The sequence below is a fragment of the Channa argus genome, chromosome 10 (genome assembly GCF_033026475.1).
Source record: "Channa argus isolate prfri chromosome 10, Channa argus male v1.0, whole genome shotgun sequence".
Classification (NCBI taxonomy): domain Eukaryota; kingdom Metazoa; phylum Chordata; class Actinopteri; order Anabantiformes; family Channidae; genus Channa; species Channa argus.
In genome coordinates this window covers 6090031-6110773 of record NC_090206.1, presented here as the reverse complement: position 1 = coordinate 6110773, position 20743 = coordinate 6090031, and the positions used below count along the sequence as shown (strand labels likewise).

At 38.9% G+C, this 20743-nt stretch overlaps 1 protein-coding gene across 4 annotated transcripts in view; it reads right to left on the bottom strand.

Moving 5' to 3' along the window:
- Nucleotides 1-20743, bottom strand: part of il1rapl2 (interleukin 1 receptor accessory protein-like 2) — a 373161-nt gene that overhangs the window by 129252 nt on the left and 223166 nt on the right. For all 4 annotated transcript variants that reach the window (XR_010915419.1, XM_067518983.1, XM_067518984.1 and 1 more), the window contains 2 exons: nucleotides 6768-6954; nucleotides 6537-6690 (listed from right to left, as the gene is read on the bottom strand). Coding sequence is in view for 3 of the 4 variants with exons in the window: in XM_067518983.1 (XP_067375084.1) it covers nucleotides 6537-6690; nucleotides 6768-6954 (341 nt within the window). In the remaining variant the exon portion in view is untranslated. The remainder of the gene's footprint in view (nucleotides 1-6536; nucleotides 6691-6767; nucleotides 6955-20743) is intronic.

Sequence of the window (20743 nt, the reverse complement as noted above, 5' to 3'; positions counted from 1 at the left end):
GGTCCTCTTCTTTTTAGTCTTTACATAAATGATCTGCTTTCGTGTGTGCTCGGGCTGCACTAACATTGTATGCAGATGATGCTGTTGCAGATGTAGCAGTTGAAAGCATCAGTGTCTGCCGCATGAGTTCTTCACTCTTATGGCAATTGCTCATCTCTTGTCCCATGGGATGGGATATGATGACAATATACGGTCTGTAGGTGGCCGCTCTGCTTACACTCAGAGTCACAGCACCTGGTGCACGAGGAAATCGTAGTCCCTACCACAACGTAGTGTACCAGTAGTACTGTATTTGTACGCCAAGAAGGTACTGTTGTGTAGTTGTGAGTTTGCGACACAACAACGGAACAGCGTAAAAATGTGATTGCGCTGAAAAAGTAGAACAATAGTAGAACCAGCCTGATACATGCAGAGGTTTGGGGGTTTTCATTCATATCGTAATGGAGTTGTCATTCACAGCTCTCAGATGTGAAACCAGCTCCCCAGCCCCGCCCCCAAACACCTTAGAGAAGTTTGTTTGGCGGAATTTGACATGAAACAAAGCAGAAACACTGACACACAGAGCTCATCCAATATGTCTGAGATTTTATTCTGGAAAAGCCTGTGAACATGTGGACACAGGACGGGACTCCCCTACCTCTCCTGTGTCCGGTTAGTTACGAACACATGATCTTTAAAACAAGCAGTGGATCGCGCGGAGATCATTCTGGATAAACAGCTTCAAATTAGTTAGTTAAAAAGAAAGATTAGTTAAAAAAAACGGTTTTTAACAACACTCAACTACATGTTGGACACACAGTAGCCTATGAAGAGATAATAATAATAATAATAATATTAAAAAATAAATAAATAAACCCCAGCTGACAGACTGATGGAGGAAACAGCGCATTGACAAAGGGAGCTAAAAAAGAAGCAAATTCAAAAACTGTGAATTTATAAAAGTTACACGAGAACAGGCCAGTTACTGTTAGTTTCACTTTTATCCAAATCTGGTCAGACTTTGATGTAAAAACAGCAGACATCACTCCATGGTGATTATGTCTCTTTCTGCTTCTCTGGACTCTTACAAAAAAGCCAGTTTTAACAGCTGATCCAACAAATCTACACACTGTGATAAAATCATTCCTCATATTCGACGTTCAATGAGGACAAAATCGAAATAGTCTGATAATAATGAGCTTATTCACAGCAGTGGGAGGTGGGTGTTGTAGTTTAGCCAACAGCTGACACCAGCTTTTATCTTTCAAAATAAATTACAACATTAGCAACACACTATGAACACGAGCCAGTGCCGGAAACCGGCTGCTCCTTCTCTGGCAGAGAGATCCGGATGAAAAACTTAACACAGTGTCAGACCTCGGATGGAAATTAAACATCTTTGAGTCTCAGAGAACCAGACCCCGGGAAGACCCTGACCCATACTGGGTCCTGCACTTTAGCAGGGCAGTATTACCGCTGGCAGCACAGACCTCACTTTGAGCTGAAAACGTGGGCTCAAATGTATAGACCGAGATTGGAAAAACTGATATACTCAAGCTCAGTGCATGTTCAGGTCAGACCTGTAGTTTTAGAGGCTGACTTGTGAACCGTGAAATTAAAATAACTGCATAAATATCTTTTTAATAATCCTTTGTCATTGCGTGGAAAAGTCACTGAAGTACATTTCGACATTAAAAAGGAGGAGAAAAAAGGAGCTGCTCCAGCTTATCTGACACCAGAACTATGTAGACTAAAACATGACCGCAGCCGATGACGAATAAACACTAATCCAAGTAATTAACGTAAAATGTAGGTATATGTATTGATTCATTGATTAAAGACGTGTTGCAGTGGGTTATAATCAAAATATCCAATGTTCCCTTCAAAATGATTTAACTATGACACTTTCAATGGCTATATCTGTATATCCACACTAGGCAAAAGCAAATTGGAGTTAGCTCGGTGAACTTTTAAAATCAGTGGGGCAGGTATCTAAATGGCTCCATAATTGTGGTCTACACCTGCTAAAAAAAAAAATGCATGTACTTTTCAAAAAGACCATCTTGTGCACCTGACCCACAGATGTATGTTGCTGGTGAGAAGATTCAGGTAGTGTCGGAACTCAAGTACCTTGGCTTCATTTGTTTTATTCAAACCTTACAAAAAATGGAAAAAAAAGACTAAAACAATTAAGTTTAACCTGGGCAAATTTAGATATATAACAGATTGCCTAATTACTGAGGCTGCAAAGTAAATGAAGTCTCACAAGTTGGTCACAAACCGGTAAAACAACCCCAAAACCAATCGACTTGGTTTACAAGCAGGCACTTAAATTTCTTAATAAAAAACCATTACGACATAACCATTGTAGCATTTAAGAAAAGCACGTCCTTTTAAGTTGGGACAACACTGTAAAACTTGGAGATGTCAGCTTAGTCTTCAAAATTCTCCATGGTCTGGTTCTCTGCGTAGTAGACTCACAAAATCGGCTGCAGCTGGTAATTGTGTTTTGTTAAAGTTGATTTAATTTCATTTAGAGCTGCTGATTTCTGGAATACCATACCATCACACATTCCCACTTAGGATACATATAAATCCTTCAAATATGTACTTCAAACATGGTTAAAAGATTATCAGGTCTGCGAACATAACTCTTAGTTAGCTCTCACTTCACCATATTTCTCCCTACTTACAGTAGTTCTGTTTTTTTTTATTTTCATCATGTATTGTTATGTACAGGTACATGTTTAATGTTAATTCTTATCCTGTATTTACTCTATGGTCATTTTTACATGCAATGTGTAATTTGCATTTCATTTGTCTGCACAAATACACAATACAACAGTCAAGTAGATGTGGGGCATTTTGGCATAAAACACCTTATGATTTGGTTTCTTAGTCACTTGATGAAAAAACTGGCAAACCTGAAAATGATGACATTAAATCATTTACTGTCCACTGTTTGCTTAAGATGTGTCTGAAACATAACTGCAGTTCACATGTGACAAATCGAATGGTCATAGTTTACAAAGACACATTTTACTTTGCGTGTCAGGACATGAAGGTCCAACAAACTCTCTGTGAACCTCAGTGATAAAACAGTGGTGAGAAATAGATTGGGACAAGGGTTTGAAACCATTTGTAAAGATTATAGTTTTTCCCAAGAGTACAGTGTCTGTATGAAATGAAAGAACTTTAGTGAGAACCACCAGAACTCATCCCAAGGTTGGGCCAGACAGCTGAATAAAGATGAGTAACCGGGTGGGAATACTGAGTAACCAGGCAAGATGGGCCTCGCTCTGAGAGGTAACAATGAGCCCAAGAGTCCCTAAGAGGGCTGCAGGAGTCCTATAGGGAAACTTCTCAGCAGCAGCGAGAGGGAGACTGGTTAGTGTTGAGGGAAGGATGAGTGCAGGCAATCACAGAGGCAATAACCTTAAAGAAAACCTGCTCCAGCGTCCATGAAACCAGAGACCGAGGTGATTGAACCCTCACCTCCGGTCTTGGGATAGCAATGGTGCAAACATACAGCCAAAAGCTTTAAGACAAGTCTCTGACTGCACTTGATTGGCCCAGCTGAAGCTCAGGCTTAAATGTCAGAGAACATCTGTGGAGAGACCTGGTGATGGCAGTTCACAGACACTTCTCATCTAATCTGACGAAGCTGGAGAAGATCTGTTAAGAAGAATGGGACAAAATGCTCAAATCTAAGTGTGAGAAGCGTATTGAGACTTACTTTTAAGGGGGCTGCAATAACTATGAACAATTTTGCAAATTAAATACCAACTTTTTATATTTAATTTATAAATGTATGTAATTTTTAGAAATGTGTTTCAAATTTTTTACAACGTGAGTTAATAAATGTAGATTTATGGTATTTTTATCCATTTGAAATGAAATGCACAACACAATAAAGGGCAAAAAAGTGAAGGGGTCAGAATATTTTGTAAACCGGTTGTATGTCTCTCTCTGCTTCAGGAGAAAAACAAGGATCCTATCACGCTGTTAGCCAATGCTTTAAGCACAACTTACCGTACAAGATGTGGCAGCTCACCATGGGAATTAAACTATTTCCTTTAACAGTTCCTACACAATAAAAGCATGGTGAGAAAAAAAAAATAACAATGGCTGTGATTTTGCCCTTCCACTGTTATCTTCCCTCCACAGGAGAGCATATGAAGGGAGCCAAGGAAACATGGTACTGAATTATTCTATGACAAATGAAGCAATGCCTGCTCATATCAACTCTACCGAACATGAGGCAGTTGCACATCTGCACCATAGCACAAAACGCAGGATGAAAAAAGCCTCTGACTTTGGTTCAGGGATTTAAAATGTAAGAGATATAGAGCACTAAATGCAAAACAGCAAGAAGACCATTCACGCCATAACCACTTTTACTCTATGTTGCTTATCATGGCACATCACATTATGTCAGACTACTAAATTACTGAATCTGTGTGTTTTCTTGCCCGTGTGGGACTGTAAATGCCAAACGGGGTCTGAAATGAAGCATATTAAAGTGTGTGTATTTTCATAGAAAATAAGCACAGTGTGATGTCATTTCTCATAGATGATAACATGCACATTACACATGGGACAATATCAGCACACAAGCAGACATATGTGCACAATCAACAACCGTGCAACCCCTTCCCACCCACACACTAACACGCACGCACACACACACACACACACAAAGTACAGAAATACAGATGGTACTCAACTTAAACTCCCAATAGCAAAGTGCAGATGTTACTGCCAAGTCAAAGTTAAGTCAAAGCCCAGTGAAGCTTGAAGCCTAAACTATGTTTAATCTGAGAATAAGACAAACTGACCAAATACAAGGACACACAATGCCAATAGTGTAATAATACTAATTTGTATAGGTTATATTTGTATATTGTCTACTGTAAATACTTATCCAGTAGAGCCAGCTAATAATTTATATTTGACTTTATTATGAACAAAATGAACTTTTCCTTGTAAGATCTTAATAAAAGTTGTTCTTTAACTTAAAATCTAGCATCTTCCCAGCATTCTTTTATTATAAGATAAAGCTCTTCAAATATTTTTCTTTTAGTAATTTAAAGAAAACTCGTGGTAGAAAACGTGTCTGCATGGTAAATGAGGTCACAGATGTTTATTTTCACAATAATGAAAACAATGGGAACCATGGTTATGGATGGTGTTGAATGAAGTCCCTACTCCTGTGCACTTAGAAAGCACCGTTCACTGGGAGCAGCCTAATGTGATAGTGTTGTACTGACTCTAGTACAATGTGGCAAGTTCACCATCACCATTTTTTTTTCAGGTTAAAAAGTTAAAATGACCTGAGACAACTTCATGGATCATAAAGTAATAAGTAATAAGTTTACTGAACCAAGAATGTGCAATCAATATACAGATAACATTTGCTCAACTTACAATATTTAATCACGATAACATTTACTTGTGTTCCATCAATTTAATCCATTTGGTGACATAAAATGTTAACACAGTTGTTTGAGTTATGTTTTATAGTGCAAGCATTTGATCAAACTTTAAAAGTGCTGTAATAGTGTTGAATGATTTATTGCTGAGTCGAGGCATCTGTCGAAATAATGGGTGCTCTGAAATCACTCTGAGATCCATCGCATACTAAAAGAAGACCGAGTGCATATTTCTGCCACATTTTAAGTCACATTTCTTTCAGTGATGGCTGTCAGTTTACCACAAACCCAGTCTGAGTAGATGTAATGGTTGTAGTTGACAGATTTCATTGTCTCATATCCTCGTTTCCAGCATCTTGGTTCATCACAATCTGTTCTGACAACATCTAGTGTATATAATCCCAATTTCAATTCATTCCATCTTTTTTGGTTCTTACTCTATCACATCCAGAGTCGTCCTGTCCTTTCACAACCGGTACCAGTGTACTCTACCTTATCCTTTTATTGTTCATACAGTCGTTGTTCATACAGTATCGAGCCATCTACAGTATCCATATGTACGGCTGGATGCCAAACAATAATTCATAAAAACCAGGGTTGAAGGAAAAATGCTACAAAAATAGCCCTAAAGATTATAATCTAAAAAGTTCAGTGAGCAGATTTTTACATTTCTACTTTTTACCTGCAAATCACCAAAATCATATTGACGGTGCTGTTCTCAGCTGCAAAATCCAAAAGTCTCTGGCTCCTTTAAATCAATTTCACATTTATCCATTCGTACAATTCAGTTCTTACATTGAAATCCTGCAACGGCATGCTGACAACAGACTGACCAAGAAATACAAATCACCTGTGTCCACATAAACTTCTCTCTTCAAATAGCAACAGATTATAGAGATGTTATCATTTTACCACCCGCTGTGGCCCTGAGATAGACTGGTGACCTGTTCAGGATGTACCCTGCCTCTCGCCCGATGACAGCTGGGATGGACTCCATCCCCATAGGATAAGCTTTGACAGTCAATGGATGAATGCGTCTTCAACAAAAACATGAAGTGCATATATTCTATAATGTGCTTCATTTCTAACATAGGAATATCCATCCATCCATGCACAATGTCCTACCTGTGACTTTGAGCTGTGTTGTCCTCCGCACCAGTCTGGATCCATACTGTAACTCACATGTGTAATTTCCCCCATCACCCTCCTCCACCTCCGGAATCCAGATGTGCGTGGTGTTCACGGTGATGGCGCTTCTCCACTCAACCCGTTCACACTCCTGACAGAAGACACAGGCAGAACGGATTTAATTACTGTTGTCTGCAGTTACTCACAGCTTTTGTGTGTGTATCTTACCTTATACCAGGTCATCTGTGGCTGCTTATATGGAGCCATGTAGTCTTCTATGTCAGGGCAGGTGATCATTTTGCTGTGGGTTATCTCAGCTTTCTCCAGGTGACGGATTTTGGTGCTGAAACATTTTCCCTCATCACTTTCCTCCACCGTCATCGACATGGACACTTTCATGCAGTATGTCGAGTTCCTGAACAGACAAAAAGCACAACACTGGGGAAGTGTTTTCTTGTTTTTTTTGTTTTTTTTAGCATGACCCTCTATTAACAAATGCCAAACTTTTAACATGCATTAAAAGTGAAAAACCATCAGTAAAAATTTTGTTATAGATGCGAACCACCTATCACATAACATCACAAAAAAAAAAAAAAACATGCCGTCTATGGCATGTCAGGCACTCTCAGCTGAGTCCAAGTTGAGTCATTGTTCCATTTGCCCAACACTTTAACTCTGTGTGTAACAGTGTAAGAGCTGTCTAGCTTCATGGTGAAAGCATTAGGTAGACCACTCGGCACTGTGATGGGCATTTTGGTGAAATTAGAGGCCCTCTAATACCACAGGGTTTTATTGACAACATTGACAGAATTGGTGCCCAGATTGAAATATAGGTTGGTAAAGCTCTAGTACACGTAAAAAAAAAAAAAAAAAAAAAGTACTGTTGTTCGTACATGCTTTGTAAGCAGTTTTGTCCTCATAGCTCTTGCTAAATGGTCAGTGATGATAGCTGTTAATGAAAGCACAGGTCTTACTACAAACATTTATGATGGTTCTGTTCTGCTCATATCTTAGCAAGCGATGTCAGTCATCATCAACTGCATCATTTACACCTGTGTTTAAAAAGGGCCCTCAGATCATCATGAAAACTGAAGAAATCCATAACTCATCCAAAAGCACCAAAAAGATCAGTCAAAACTTGTAATATGTGGTGGCCTACTTTAATATGGTATGTTAATTCTAATTCAACCAATTGAACTGAATTTGAACTGAGCTGCATTCCCCATCACCACTTTCAAGCAGGTCTTCAGTCACACTTAGTCACCACTTCGTCTTTGGGGCACAGTTAAGGAGAGAAAATTTTATCTTAGCAACAATCCTCCTGAGAAGTGCTGTGCTTCATTCATGAAAACAACACCGTAAAAGAACACGATCATCCGCTCAATATGTTCCACACAAAAACCTAACTACGCTTACAGTTTTGCTGCATAGGAACATTATTTTTATTTATTAATTAATTTTTTGTTTAGAATTGTATGATGATAGCTACTTGTGAATGTTGGTTCTGGCAAACTGGTAAATGCAATACTCAATGATGGTTGAAGCTAAGGTGAAATACTTCACATCCTGCATTATAGCAACTGTGTTAATCTTGAATGCCTACATTTCACTGGCGTCACATTAGCTAATTAGTCCATCGTTACAGCCATAATTCCAATATTCATAAAATAACAGTAAAATGTTTGAAAACTTGGAGACGTTTGCTTGAATTAAAATGACAGAAAGGTCAAAGTACAAGCAGCAGCTCAGAGGAGAGTAATAGGAAATAGATGCTGTCGCATACTGTACATAACCTGGGGCTTACACCTGCACAGCACGGGGATATTGAGGGCATTTTCACTGCATGAGGGTTATTTCAATCCTGCTAGGAACATAGTACAATATTGGAAAGGTTTGTCGTTGAAAAGAGTAAACAAGAGGAAGCTGAAACGATTCAGACATTTGTGACCAAGCCAACAGGAGAACTTAGAATACATTTTTAAGGGACAGTCACGTTGTTGTAATGAAAACGTGACACTATTAAGACGAAAGAATGTAACACTCTCATTGGTCACTGAGATCTGCAAAGCAGCACTGGTGACAGATTTAAACTGCCGACATTAGAGTAAGGACTCACAAGCACATCAACAATCCCACCCATTCAGGTTGTCTCATCTTAATAGGCCAGAAAAATCTCCCGCAAAGAGCCTGGCATGCTGCCATGTGCAGGAACTGCTGTGACATGTGTATTTGTGGACTTTGTGTGAGGGTCACTTAAGCGCTTAGCAAAAGAGTGTGTGAAGAAAAAGAAAGGCAGACAACAAGGGTCGGAGCAGGTTGTTAAAAATCATTCTCAGATACAATAACTGTCCAGAACCAGGACACAAGCAGGGTCAGGGCAAGAGTTGGTTTGCCAGTCTTAGATTAAGTGGGCATGGACACATCTTAGCTTCTGGGCTGAGACCCAACCAAACGAAAGTGAGGGCAATCCAGGACATGCCGACCTCACTGGGTCAGGGCACTTTTTAAAGGAACTCCAGCCACAGCTGATGGACTACTAATACTAACCTTTATTATATATAGAATTGAATTCACAAAAACAGCAATTTTTAAATGATCAAAAGCTTTAGAAGGTTAAATTAGTGGCTCTACAGCATTAACCTAAAAGAAAATCAGATCCTTATAGCAATAGTGGTCTATCAGGAAGCAGGTTGGTGCACAGAATGAAGTAGTGTTCATCCCTGTTCCCAGAAATGCTAAAGAGAGTACACACACGTCATGTTTGAAGTTATGCCCCCCAACTCAACAACAACTCAACAGACGGGGACATGTTGTTCTCAGGGGGCTACAAATGCAAATGACAATGATGTCGAACAAAACAACCCACATGTCCATGGCAGACACAGGGTTCGGACCCTACTCAAATTTAACGTATAAAAAAAAAGATTTCTTCAGAAAACTACACGCCGTGTGGTTATTGGCTTTGAAGAACTACAGGTAACTGATCCAATCATGCTGCAGCTAATTAGATCAGGTGTGGACGGACAACACTACCTTTTAAAGGTAGGGTATGGGCAGGTAGGGGCTATTGACTGGACTGAGAATATGTGAGTTGTTGTTGGTTCTGCTGTATGTTAGAGGCTAGGAAGATATACTGTTATGATGTTACAAAGGTGACAGTTTGTCCTTGAGTCACATCACCAAATGAAATAAAAAGTACAAGCTTTGTTTTGATGTGTATGATGCAATGCGTTTCCAACATCATTATGGATTTGAAGTCTCAAAATCTGCTCAAGGTGATGTTATTCTGTTTGTGTGTGTAGGTGTGTATACCCAGCTTTGTGTGTGTGCGTGAGAGAGAGTTCTCCCAAGTTCACCTCCAGACACAAAAGACCACACTGATCTCTTTCTCCACCACCTCCACACACACACACGACTCACCATTGTCCCCTAACCACCTCTCATCTAAACCACTTATTCCATCAGTGCTTTGTGTGTGTGTGTGTGTGTGTGTGTGTGAATGTGTGTGCCTTACAGGGGACACAGATTTCTTTAGTCATTGACCTAACCAGGACCACTGAGCTTTAAACTAGAGGCCTGGAAAGCCTTTCATCCATCCATCCATTCATCCATCAGTGTCCTCCTCATCAATCTACCTCCAGCCTGCAGCATCTTGTTTTCTCCTCCGGTGATTCACTTACTTTTCCCTGTAATGCTCCTGTGACTCTCCCTCTTTTTGTCTCGATCTCTCATACACAAATCATCCAGCCTTTTTGAACCCTCACCATTTATTTTGTTTTTTATGCTACACATTACAGCCATGGTTAAAAGCCATGTGTGTGGTCATCTATTCCATTACTATAATGAGACTAAACCTTAGAAAACCTTTGGAAACTACATCAGATTTATTTATGATTATGGTAGGTAATACGCGCAGTTATTCTAATGAATAAACTTTAGAAAAGATGGATCAGAATCGCTGACTTTGAAAATAAAAATGTCTTTAGAGAAGCTAAAGTGGTTTGTATGTGAGGATGTGATGTAAAAACTCAACTTTACTTTTAATGAATAATTTCCCTAACACTGCACAAGCAATGGTGAAAAATAACAGAAGTATGGTTTTAGATGTTCACTAAAGGACCAAAAACTTAACTTAAATTTAATGGTGAACATTTACAAAAGTGACTCTTTCCAGCTAAAAACTTTACTGAGACGACTGTCTGCCTGTGAAATACGTAAGTATGTCGTTAGTGACAGTAGGGAACGTGACAAAAAAACATTTTTTTTATATATTCACATTTGTGTCCAACCTAAGCTAACTTAACCTAATTTCACATGTCACAGGATGTGACATCAAGGAAGTACACATTTTTAGGGCACAGCTTCAAATTTCCAATCCTTTTTTGTAGTGCCTAACCCTAACCTGACGTACCCTAGATGTTTTGGTGCCGAACTCTAACCAAACCGCTGTGTTTGCACATTTTAAGTCGTACGCATTCTGAGGGTTTCGAGCCAAGACAAGTGTGAAAATGACACCACTGTGGCTTGGTTATAGAGTAAGGAACAGCACCTGCCATTTTGTCAAAAGGGGGTGTGGTTTCAATGGCCTCTGTACATGGAAGTGGTATTTCAACAAACGACCCATATGATAGGGGAGTTACAAACATTGAAGGACTTGTTGTTCCTGAAGGATCATTGAAGATGTAAAGCAGAGGTAAAATGAGAGTGAGTACTGCACTTGGGATCATCAGGACTCTGAATGAATCCTGGCTATTTGCGCTGCCTTCAGGTACAAAAAATCTGTTGCGGAATTTGTCTTAGTGGATGTTTAAGCGGCTTAAGCTAAACTTTGGGAATATTTAGTAGCTCAGGAGATGACTTGAATATGCATTTCATAGTGAAGATGGATGTAGGGCAAACATTACTTAACAAACAATGAGTCTTGCTTATAATATAGGTTCCATGGATATGGTATATGACTCATGGCTCACATGTAATACTTTCACATGAACTATGAAATCTGGTGATGCAAAATCTAAAAGGAAAGAAATGTAGGTCCTCCCTTCCTGAGGCAAAAGTCTTAGAAGCAGAATGGGATTTTATGTAAAAATGTTCCTTTATTTTGTTTCTTTGATGATATTCATTCCAGCAATGCAGGTTGAACTGAGATGAACTGAAAAAAAAAAAGGAGACTGGAAACAGCTTTCTCTTGTCTCCCTCTTTGCTGTGTCCTTCCACATTTTCTTGCCTTTTTTCACGCTTGTATCAGCCTTTGTCATGGTCTCTCCCCACTTGCCTGTCCAACCCCGAAACCAGAAGCTAAACACTAAATGTTAAAAGCAGCGTCTAAGTAAAGAAGGACCTATTATGCATATCCCACTATAAACATGACGATTCAATTAGACCACAATGCAAATGCTGTGTCAGAAGCATTTAGTGCATGCTGTGCACCTCTTACAAATGCAAATAGTGTGTCTATATGTGGGTGTGTATTCATATCTGGAGCTGTGTGGAATGCATTTAAAGGCCTCAGTTGGTAAAATGACGTAGTTAAAGTTAAAGACTCTAGATGTCTACGCACTATTACAGTCAATACCTGGACATATTGTTTGTGTGATGTACTTTAATGACAACAAGATCAAAGTAACTTTCAGAGTGACTAAATACATCTGTCAACTAATGATGTCCATTACTTTTATTTGAATAAAAGACAAGAGGGTCTACCACAAAAATAAGATTAAATCATTTCATCCTAGACATGTAAATGTTGAAACTTTACAGCAGTTATTTTCACAGAGTGTCTGAGGGTGAGACTGTGCTTTAATTGGCTTCTTGCAAGAGGAACTTCACTCAACTTTAGGAATCAAAGACCTTTTAAATCAATACACCAGTTTCCCTGCCAATAGATGTATCCCCCAACATTCTTCCTCGATTTTACTGCCCTATGTGTTATTTACCTGCAAACCTTTGTTTGAATACATTGGCATATGTCCATATTTCCAGACAGCTTACATTTAAATACACAATGTTGTGCCGTGTCAGCTTTAGCCTCCATCCACTCAATGCTTTAAAATATGCTCAGAATTTTTGGGAAAATACACTAATGCTGTTAGTGAGGTACATTGTTTTATGAGAGCTAAATGGTGGAGAGCACTTGTCTGTATATTTGCTTTATGTAAACTGTAATTGACCATCTAGTTGTACTTGATATTGATGTGTTGATCATTTCTTCTAAATCTTGACAAGAAAACGAATAAGCTTATTTCCAAAAATGTCAAACTAGTAATAGACAGCAGTGAAGGATATGCTGGTAGATACAAATCACATAACTACGTAATGTAAATTATTACAAAAACACAAGACACATCGGCAGTACAGCAAAGAATGTATATTCTAACATCCCACGTTTTTACGGATACCAATAGTTCATCTCAGAGATGAAATTCTCCCACAATGTTTTTCTTCCCCTAAATTTCTACACATACGGCAAAAAAAAAAAAAAAAAAAAAAAAGAAAGAAACACAAAATCTCTTGAGGATGTAGAAAAAGCTGTAAGACGTATCAGCTCTGAAACCAGCTGCTCATGTGAATATCTGTCAAGAGGAAAGCGGAGGACATTTATGTGGCACAGGACTTTATTAAGCAGACAGGAAAATGGCTGCAAGAAACAAGGAAATGAGCAAAGATCTTGAAATGGTGAACGCTGACTTAATATAGTCCTACAGAATAGATTGCACAGAGACAGTAGTTATGGTTCATCTTGATCTCATTAGAGATGTGTTCGCATTTCATAGCCCCAGGTTATTTTGTATTTATGAGATGTACGCACTTTGCAAGGTAGCACAGCCGCCTGAATAGCACTTGTTTTTTTTTTTTTTTATCTAGATCATTTATGTCCATGTTATTGGCAGTCTAATCTGATTCCAACGAACCCACTGCACATCTCCTTGTTACTATGCGTAGGATATAAAGTCTTACTGTGTAAATGAGGGATAATTCATGATAATATTCCACCCTCACAAATAAAGGCATTACCTGTCTGCCTGTGTGTAAGGACAGTCAGCTCACTCAGTCAAAAGAGCAGAGGCTGCTTGTTAGCGATTTTAGGCTGAGTTAAACTGACAGCACAATAGGTGTCATTTGCATTATGCAGTATTCCACTCTGCCCAAACTTACTTTAATTGAAGGAAATGTGCCTGTTCACTATCTTGCAGAGGCCAAGGCTGATTGGGAAGATTGATTCTGCTCTTGTGAATGTAATGTAAAAACCAAGCCATGAGCTGCTGAGCTTAGCATAGTATATTGTAAATGCTTTGCACTTATATTGGTACCCAAATCGCTTTACACTGCTTCTTATTCACCCGTCACACTCACAATCTTACAGACAACACACACACACACACACACACACACACACTGATGGGGAAGCTGCACTACAACTACACTCACTAGGAGCAACTACATTAGGGTTCAGTGCCTTGCTCAAGGACACTTTGACATGTGACAGGAGGAAATGGGGATCAAACCAACAACCCTGGGATTGGTGGACGACATCTCTACTGTATGTGCCACAGTCGCCCCTGGACACTGGGAACAGCTATCCTGGCTATGTACACTAAAGTACAGTAACCAGTACCTCAAAATCTAAACAATTGACATAAACCTAATTTATTTAACATATTAAGGTGTAAAAATGGTTTTGTGATTTTGGGAAAATGAGAGAAGAGGATAGTCTCAAGGATAAGTTTCAAACTTGTCTTGAAGTAACAGTCATGTGAGCAATTTAAGGTTTTATTTGTTGTAATAAGGTTTTATGTTTTGTTATCGCAGAAGTTTGAGAGATCACTCCAAATTTAAGTGACGAGGGACAAAATCCACCGTCCTTTCTCTGTGTGAAAATGTATTGCAGCCTTTTTATTACAAGGCTCCTTCATTTCATTACTTTCTTTTGCATTGCAGCTCAAAAGGGAAGCGATGTTGAGGAAAACACTGAGGGAATTACACGTTAAAAACACTTACATTGGAAGGTATCCACTTGACGTAATAAACTCAGAGAGCTGAAGAATACTTTTGAATTTGTTGAATACATTTTGCGCAGAACAAGGACTGCAGCTGTTGGCCCCCGTTACAATCTTTTCATAGTGTGTATTAACAGGATTCATTTCAGCAAGTAAAACTGCTTCCAGTGTTCATAGTGGCATTTGGCTATCATGGTAAGACAGAACTGCAAAAAGTCAGAGCCAATCCTTTACAATGTGTGCTGTTTCTCAGCCTAGCAAGGCAGAACAAAGCAGCAATAATGTGCTAATTAGTGAGTATTTAAACGTGTTCTTGGATAGATTGTGTTACCTTTGGAGAGAAGACTTAAGAGTGGTATTGATATTCTCATTCAATTTACACCAAGAAAGCAATTACATTTATCTCCAAAAATGATAAACTTGTCTCTTAGTCATGAACTAGCAACAAATTGGGTCAAAAAAAGTTTTAGAAAGTTAAAAGAAAGAATTCTGACATTTTGTGTAATCTGCTCTAAATAACATGAGTAGCTGTCATTACCCCTTCTCTCATAGGTTCATGTCTAGTACCTCAATTACACACACACACACACACACACAGTTTTTGTGTGTCTGCGTTGTCTTGTGTATGTGCCTTGTTATTTTGTGACATGGCGGAACACAGGGTATAGTCGATCACTTTTGTTTGCATTTGCAGACAGCAATGAATAAAACATTTTACTCTAACCGTGTCCACACGGATCATTATTTACTTTACAACAGTGTGGCAACCCAGTGACCAGTGACACCTAATATAATTGAGTACACCTTAAGTCATGAAGATTTTAATGAAAGGTGTTAAATAAGTTGGTGTAATTTACTCAAACCTATAGGCCAATATTAGGTAAAGGAATAACTAAAATGTGCTGAGATTACAGTAGTAATAGTATAGAAAATTAAGAGTATGTTTAGCAAATACAAAAATTATTGTTCAAATGAAAAGCACATTTTGTTTGCCTTTACAAAATCTGTGGATAAAATAAATTTGCATTTTCTAAATTTCTATATAATTCCCATTTTCTATATCAAATATTAATTTTGACTATTAAGCTTTTCTCCACAACTGTGGCACATGTCTATTGGAGCAACAAATGCATTACTTGTAATTTAATCAATATGTATTGACATGGTTTGGGTACATTGCCATTTTCTAGGGACAAGTCTAACATTAAATGCAAGGTACATGTCCCACTGTCTTCAGCCCTAATAAGAAAGAAAAAAAAAAAAACATGCACATGCAGCGGCTGTAGTGTGAAAACAAAATGCAATATAAATCAGGCCAATTTGATCAAACAAGAGCTCAGTTACACAGCTAAGATTAAATTCTAACAGACATTAATTTTTTGCATCTTGGAGTTGTATATATATATGATGCACGACAGTTCTGACAGAAACGTTTCACAAAGCTGTGCAATTTTGTGGACGTGGCACAGCCCAATTTTGAATGTTTTTGGAACACATAAACTTGTACCTGTGCTTTTTCCTACAGGCACACTCCAAACCAGTCTATCTCATCTAACACCCTCCTGTCACGAATCAGTCTAAAAAAACTAAGAGTGTTAAGTAAAATGTATTAAAGGTTTGTGTCTTTGGTTGCTCTTACTCTAAATCTACTCAATATAATTTGAGTGTAGTTTAAGAAAACAAATAGTAAAATACAACCAATTATTTATTCAAATTTGACTATTTTATCAGTAAGCGTATTACGCACATTCTGTAAAATGGAAATTCTCAGGTTTGGAATTACACAAGTAATTATAAAACCAATCTGATATGAACATGTATAGTAATTTGATTAGTTTTCTTTCCCTCTTGTAGGAGGAGTTGAAAGACTATCATTCTGGCACAGAGACAGCTTATGTATGGAGGCTATAATGATCATTCATTTCTGATCCTAATTTGAGGGGATTGCATCTGTTACAGTGTCTGCATCACTTCCAAAGTCTCCTCAAGGAAGCCAACATCACTCTACAACTTGAGGGCAGTGTCTCTGCACTTTGGCTGACTGTTAATATTTCCGATTTGTGTACAATGTGTGTTTGTGCTTTCAGCTCTGTTTGCGAACCATTACAAAAACCAAACCCACAAATTCTAATTACCTAAAATGCTAAATGAGCCATAAATTAATCTCCAAATCAACCTGTAATCCACCATATCCTCCCGTCAATAAATCAAGTTCACCATCCCTGCAATTACCCTCCTATGATCAGGGCAGCCTGCTGGAGGGTGCATTGAATTATGGTGCTAATAGAGGGGGATGTATCCTGGCCAGCAGGCAGCATGTTTATACCTGGTTGGAGCTGCAGATTAATTTGACTATCAATCTAACTAACAGGCAGCGAGAGAGAGAGAGAGTGAGAGCGTGGACACTTGCGCATGCTGGGGCACACACAAGCACACACATTTCTGCCCATGCAGGTATCTGAGCACAAACACTTATAGAATATGAATGCACATACTGGCCCACAGAAAACTGTTTACAAGGTTTCACTTGTGCTTGTGGAATGCTCTCTTCTGGATTTAACTGAGACATTTTCACTTAAATTGCAGAATTGCATCTGCAACTGTGGGTCATTTTATAATGACAAAGTCCTTAGGTCCTTTTAAGTCTAAATAAATTGCAACAAAATGCACTGGAACTTCATTAAAACTTTAATTGTACTCTTCTGAAAATGAAAGCTTATTATTTACAACTAACATATCAATAATGGTCCGTGTCTTCTTGTCAATTGTTAACTGTGTGTACTGTGCAGAATGTAAGGTGCAGAATCTAAGGTGCATCAGATGTGTTTTGTGTATGTATATAAAGGTATGTAAAAGTTGTATGCAAGCAATAATGTCCTTTATAAGCTGAACAGTATAATAATAATAATAATAATAAAAGTAGAATGGGAGGCAGAGCCTTTAGCTATCAAGCTCCTCTCCTGTGGAACCAGCTCCCAGTTCAGATTCGGGAAGCGGACACCCTAATTATAAGTCTAGGGTTAGAACCTTCCTCTTTGATAAAGCTTTTAGTTACTTATAGTCATGCTGCTAGTAGGCTTAGACTGTTGGGGGACCCCGTTTCATTTAATTGATTAATGATAATAATAAAGATTAGGATATCATTATTGTGCACGCTCTAGCATTAACTTTAGATCAGTCAAGGCTGTGGTTTGGGCTGTGGACAGTTCCTTACTTTGCTCAGTTGGTAATTTCTTAAAACTTCCTAATTCATTTGAACTTTATTCCTGGCTTTCAAGTGTCCAACAGTATTTATTTTCTTGCATATCATTTTGGTCTGGGGTTTCTCAATCCTTCCTCAAGGACCCCTGCTTGGCTTGTTTTCCCAACTACCCCTGCTCAACGTTCTGCTGATTACCTGGATCAGATGTGTTCAGACAATCGGGTTTTTACAGATTTTCTGTCCTTCCATGGGAGAGAGACTAATAGGCCAGTTAGGCACTTGCCTGGGGACCACAGCCTAGAGACGCAAAGAAGTTTCACCCATCAAGCACTGTGCTCCACCACTGAACTACAGTGTTAATTAAACTTGAAAATATTGAGCCTAATAAAATACCATTTTTAAAAAACGTAGCAGTCGCTGAACTGAAGGTTACAGACAACTTACAAGCAGCTACGTAACTTTAACAAAAGGCAACGACCATACGGGAAGAGTAACAATAATATCTCACAGGAAAGATATTAGCTATATTTTTACCTGCGGAATCGGTTCATCTCTAAATAAGTATTTTAACCCAATCAGTCATAGATGACAACATGACACTGTAGGCTCAGACACTGAAAGAGAAAGGGAGTCGTGGGGGGTATTTCAGATATTATTAACTTGCCTATTTAACCTGTTAGTGAAGAATAAAAGAGGACATTTAAGTAAGGACAATATTTCTCATCTGAAAATTAATACATGTTGTTTGGTATTGATGTAAATGGATCTAAAGTACATTTTCCAACATACTACAAACCAACTAAAAACATGCAGCATCAGTGTTTCATTTCTGCTCTACCTATGAGGAGCTCTATTTCTTTATTCACTGTGAGAAAAACTATATGTCAAATATCCAAACTTACTTTCTGGGCAGCGCCTCTATTATGAACAGTTACTGAAAATACCTATACCTATGATCTCCCTTCCCTCTGAAAATATGTAATTCCTAAGTTCATGTGGCAATTGCGTTGGGTATAATATTGACTCTAATTCTTAAGGCTTTGCACCGTATCACCCAAATGAAAAAAGCAAACATAGAATTCCATTGGAGCCACCAACTGTGGACTACTCTGACACACAAGTCACTTGGGCTTTCACACCTTCTCCACTGCCCTCCTTTTTGCTCAGTTTTAGTTCTTTCCTCCGTATCTCTAGCAAGTCAGATCGTATTTCAGAGCACTTTAAAACCCCTTGAACATCAAAGTGTCAAAACCAATGCCTCGTATTAAAAAAAAAAAAAAATAAATGACTGGCCAGGGCAGCAGGCATTGGTTCAAGTTGGAATGCACTGGCACATGTTGGCCCACATTGGCAAGAGAGTGGTACTGACTAAATGGCTGCCAAGTCATAGAGGACTGCCAAAGAAACTTCAAATGACCGCTCACTCTCCTCCCCTGCTCCAATTTCACTTTCCCACCTCTCTATTCTCCTCTTCTATCTCCTTTCTACTCTTTATTTACCTCGTTGTCTTTTCCTCTTAAATAAAGACTTTCTGTCTTTGTCTACTCTGAGTCTCTTAATCCGATGAAGAGAAAGGTTAAACATTTGGCTGTCATTAGAGAACACCCTCGTGACAACTGTGTGTGTGTTTCTTGTGTGGATTGTCCACAGAGAGCTGATTTATCGTATAGTGCAAAAGAGACAGGTGGATGAGCTTACTAGGAATAACACAGGGGAATAGCTGAGAGCCAACGATGGAGGCATACATACATATCTACAAAAAAAAAAAAAAAAAAAAAATCAGGGAAATCAGCTTTCTATCTGGAAATAGGTAAAAGTGCTTTCTGGAATGAGAGTTGCCAAAGGTTTGGCTACTGACATTTGTGTGCTCAATTGTCCCTTATCAATACAAGCAATCACCGAGCTATCGGCAATAATTAGTTGTGATGCGTCGATTAGATTGCTGAGGCATCATAACTTGCACTCTACTAAACTATTTAGTCAATGATGCTCATTCTGCCCAAACGCAAACATATGCTTGCATGATAGACAAACACATACACTGGGGGGCAGTGTCGCATTTTGCAAACCAGTACTTGAAGAAGTACAATAGAAGAAGAAGCAGAAAGTCATGCTACCCCAGGGTAAATGCTTAATTGAATGAAAAGACAGGAGGACAAAACAGGCAAGGTGTGTCTAAGCTTTCTGCTAGGTATACTGGTTATTTTATTCATAATTTAAATGAACCCATAAAGTGGCGTGAAAACTGCCTAACTTTAAAAAGGTAAACAGATAAGTTTATGCTGCTTTAGGATTTCAGTCTTTCCTGTGTAGCTCACTTTGTAGCTTTCCCAGTAGCATTATGTTCTCACCCCTTCAACTGGCACTGTTCTTTTTCTGAGGGGGACAGACAATCAGGTTATGAGCCAGTTAGCAAACCAGCTTCATAAACACAGAAGAGCTGGCCTGCCAAACCAGCCAGTCCAACAACCAATCCAACAGTCGACCATGCCGAGAAACATCCAGAGAACCAGCCACCTTTTCACCAATGGACAAACCAGTGAGCCAATCTTCCTGCCACCCTGCCAACGAATCCAACCAGCCACTGTTCCTACCAAGCCAAGTGTCCTGCCAATATGTCACCAAATGAATCAACCACACACCCACACAATCGACTGGCCAAATCTTCACAAACTCACTATTACGGAAGCCAGATCAGCTTTTCAGCCAGCTAGCCAGTCATTTTCCTACACGGAGAACATGTTACATTTTCATCTAATGCAATGTGTCGAAGAGAAGAACGGGCAAAGCCAGGGGCATGAAATCCCTCATCGCATGCTTCCTTGTTCACCACCTAACACCCATTATTTTGTTCTCTCAGAGTTCTTCTCTCTATCACTTTGTCCTCTGTCTGTTTCATTCTTCATCTTCTTCTCTTTTTTTGTGCTTTTTGATTTCATTGTTTTGCCCCAAGAAAGTGGAGCAATACAGGGCAGAGGTTTAGTGTCTTTCTACCAGCGTTGCAG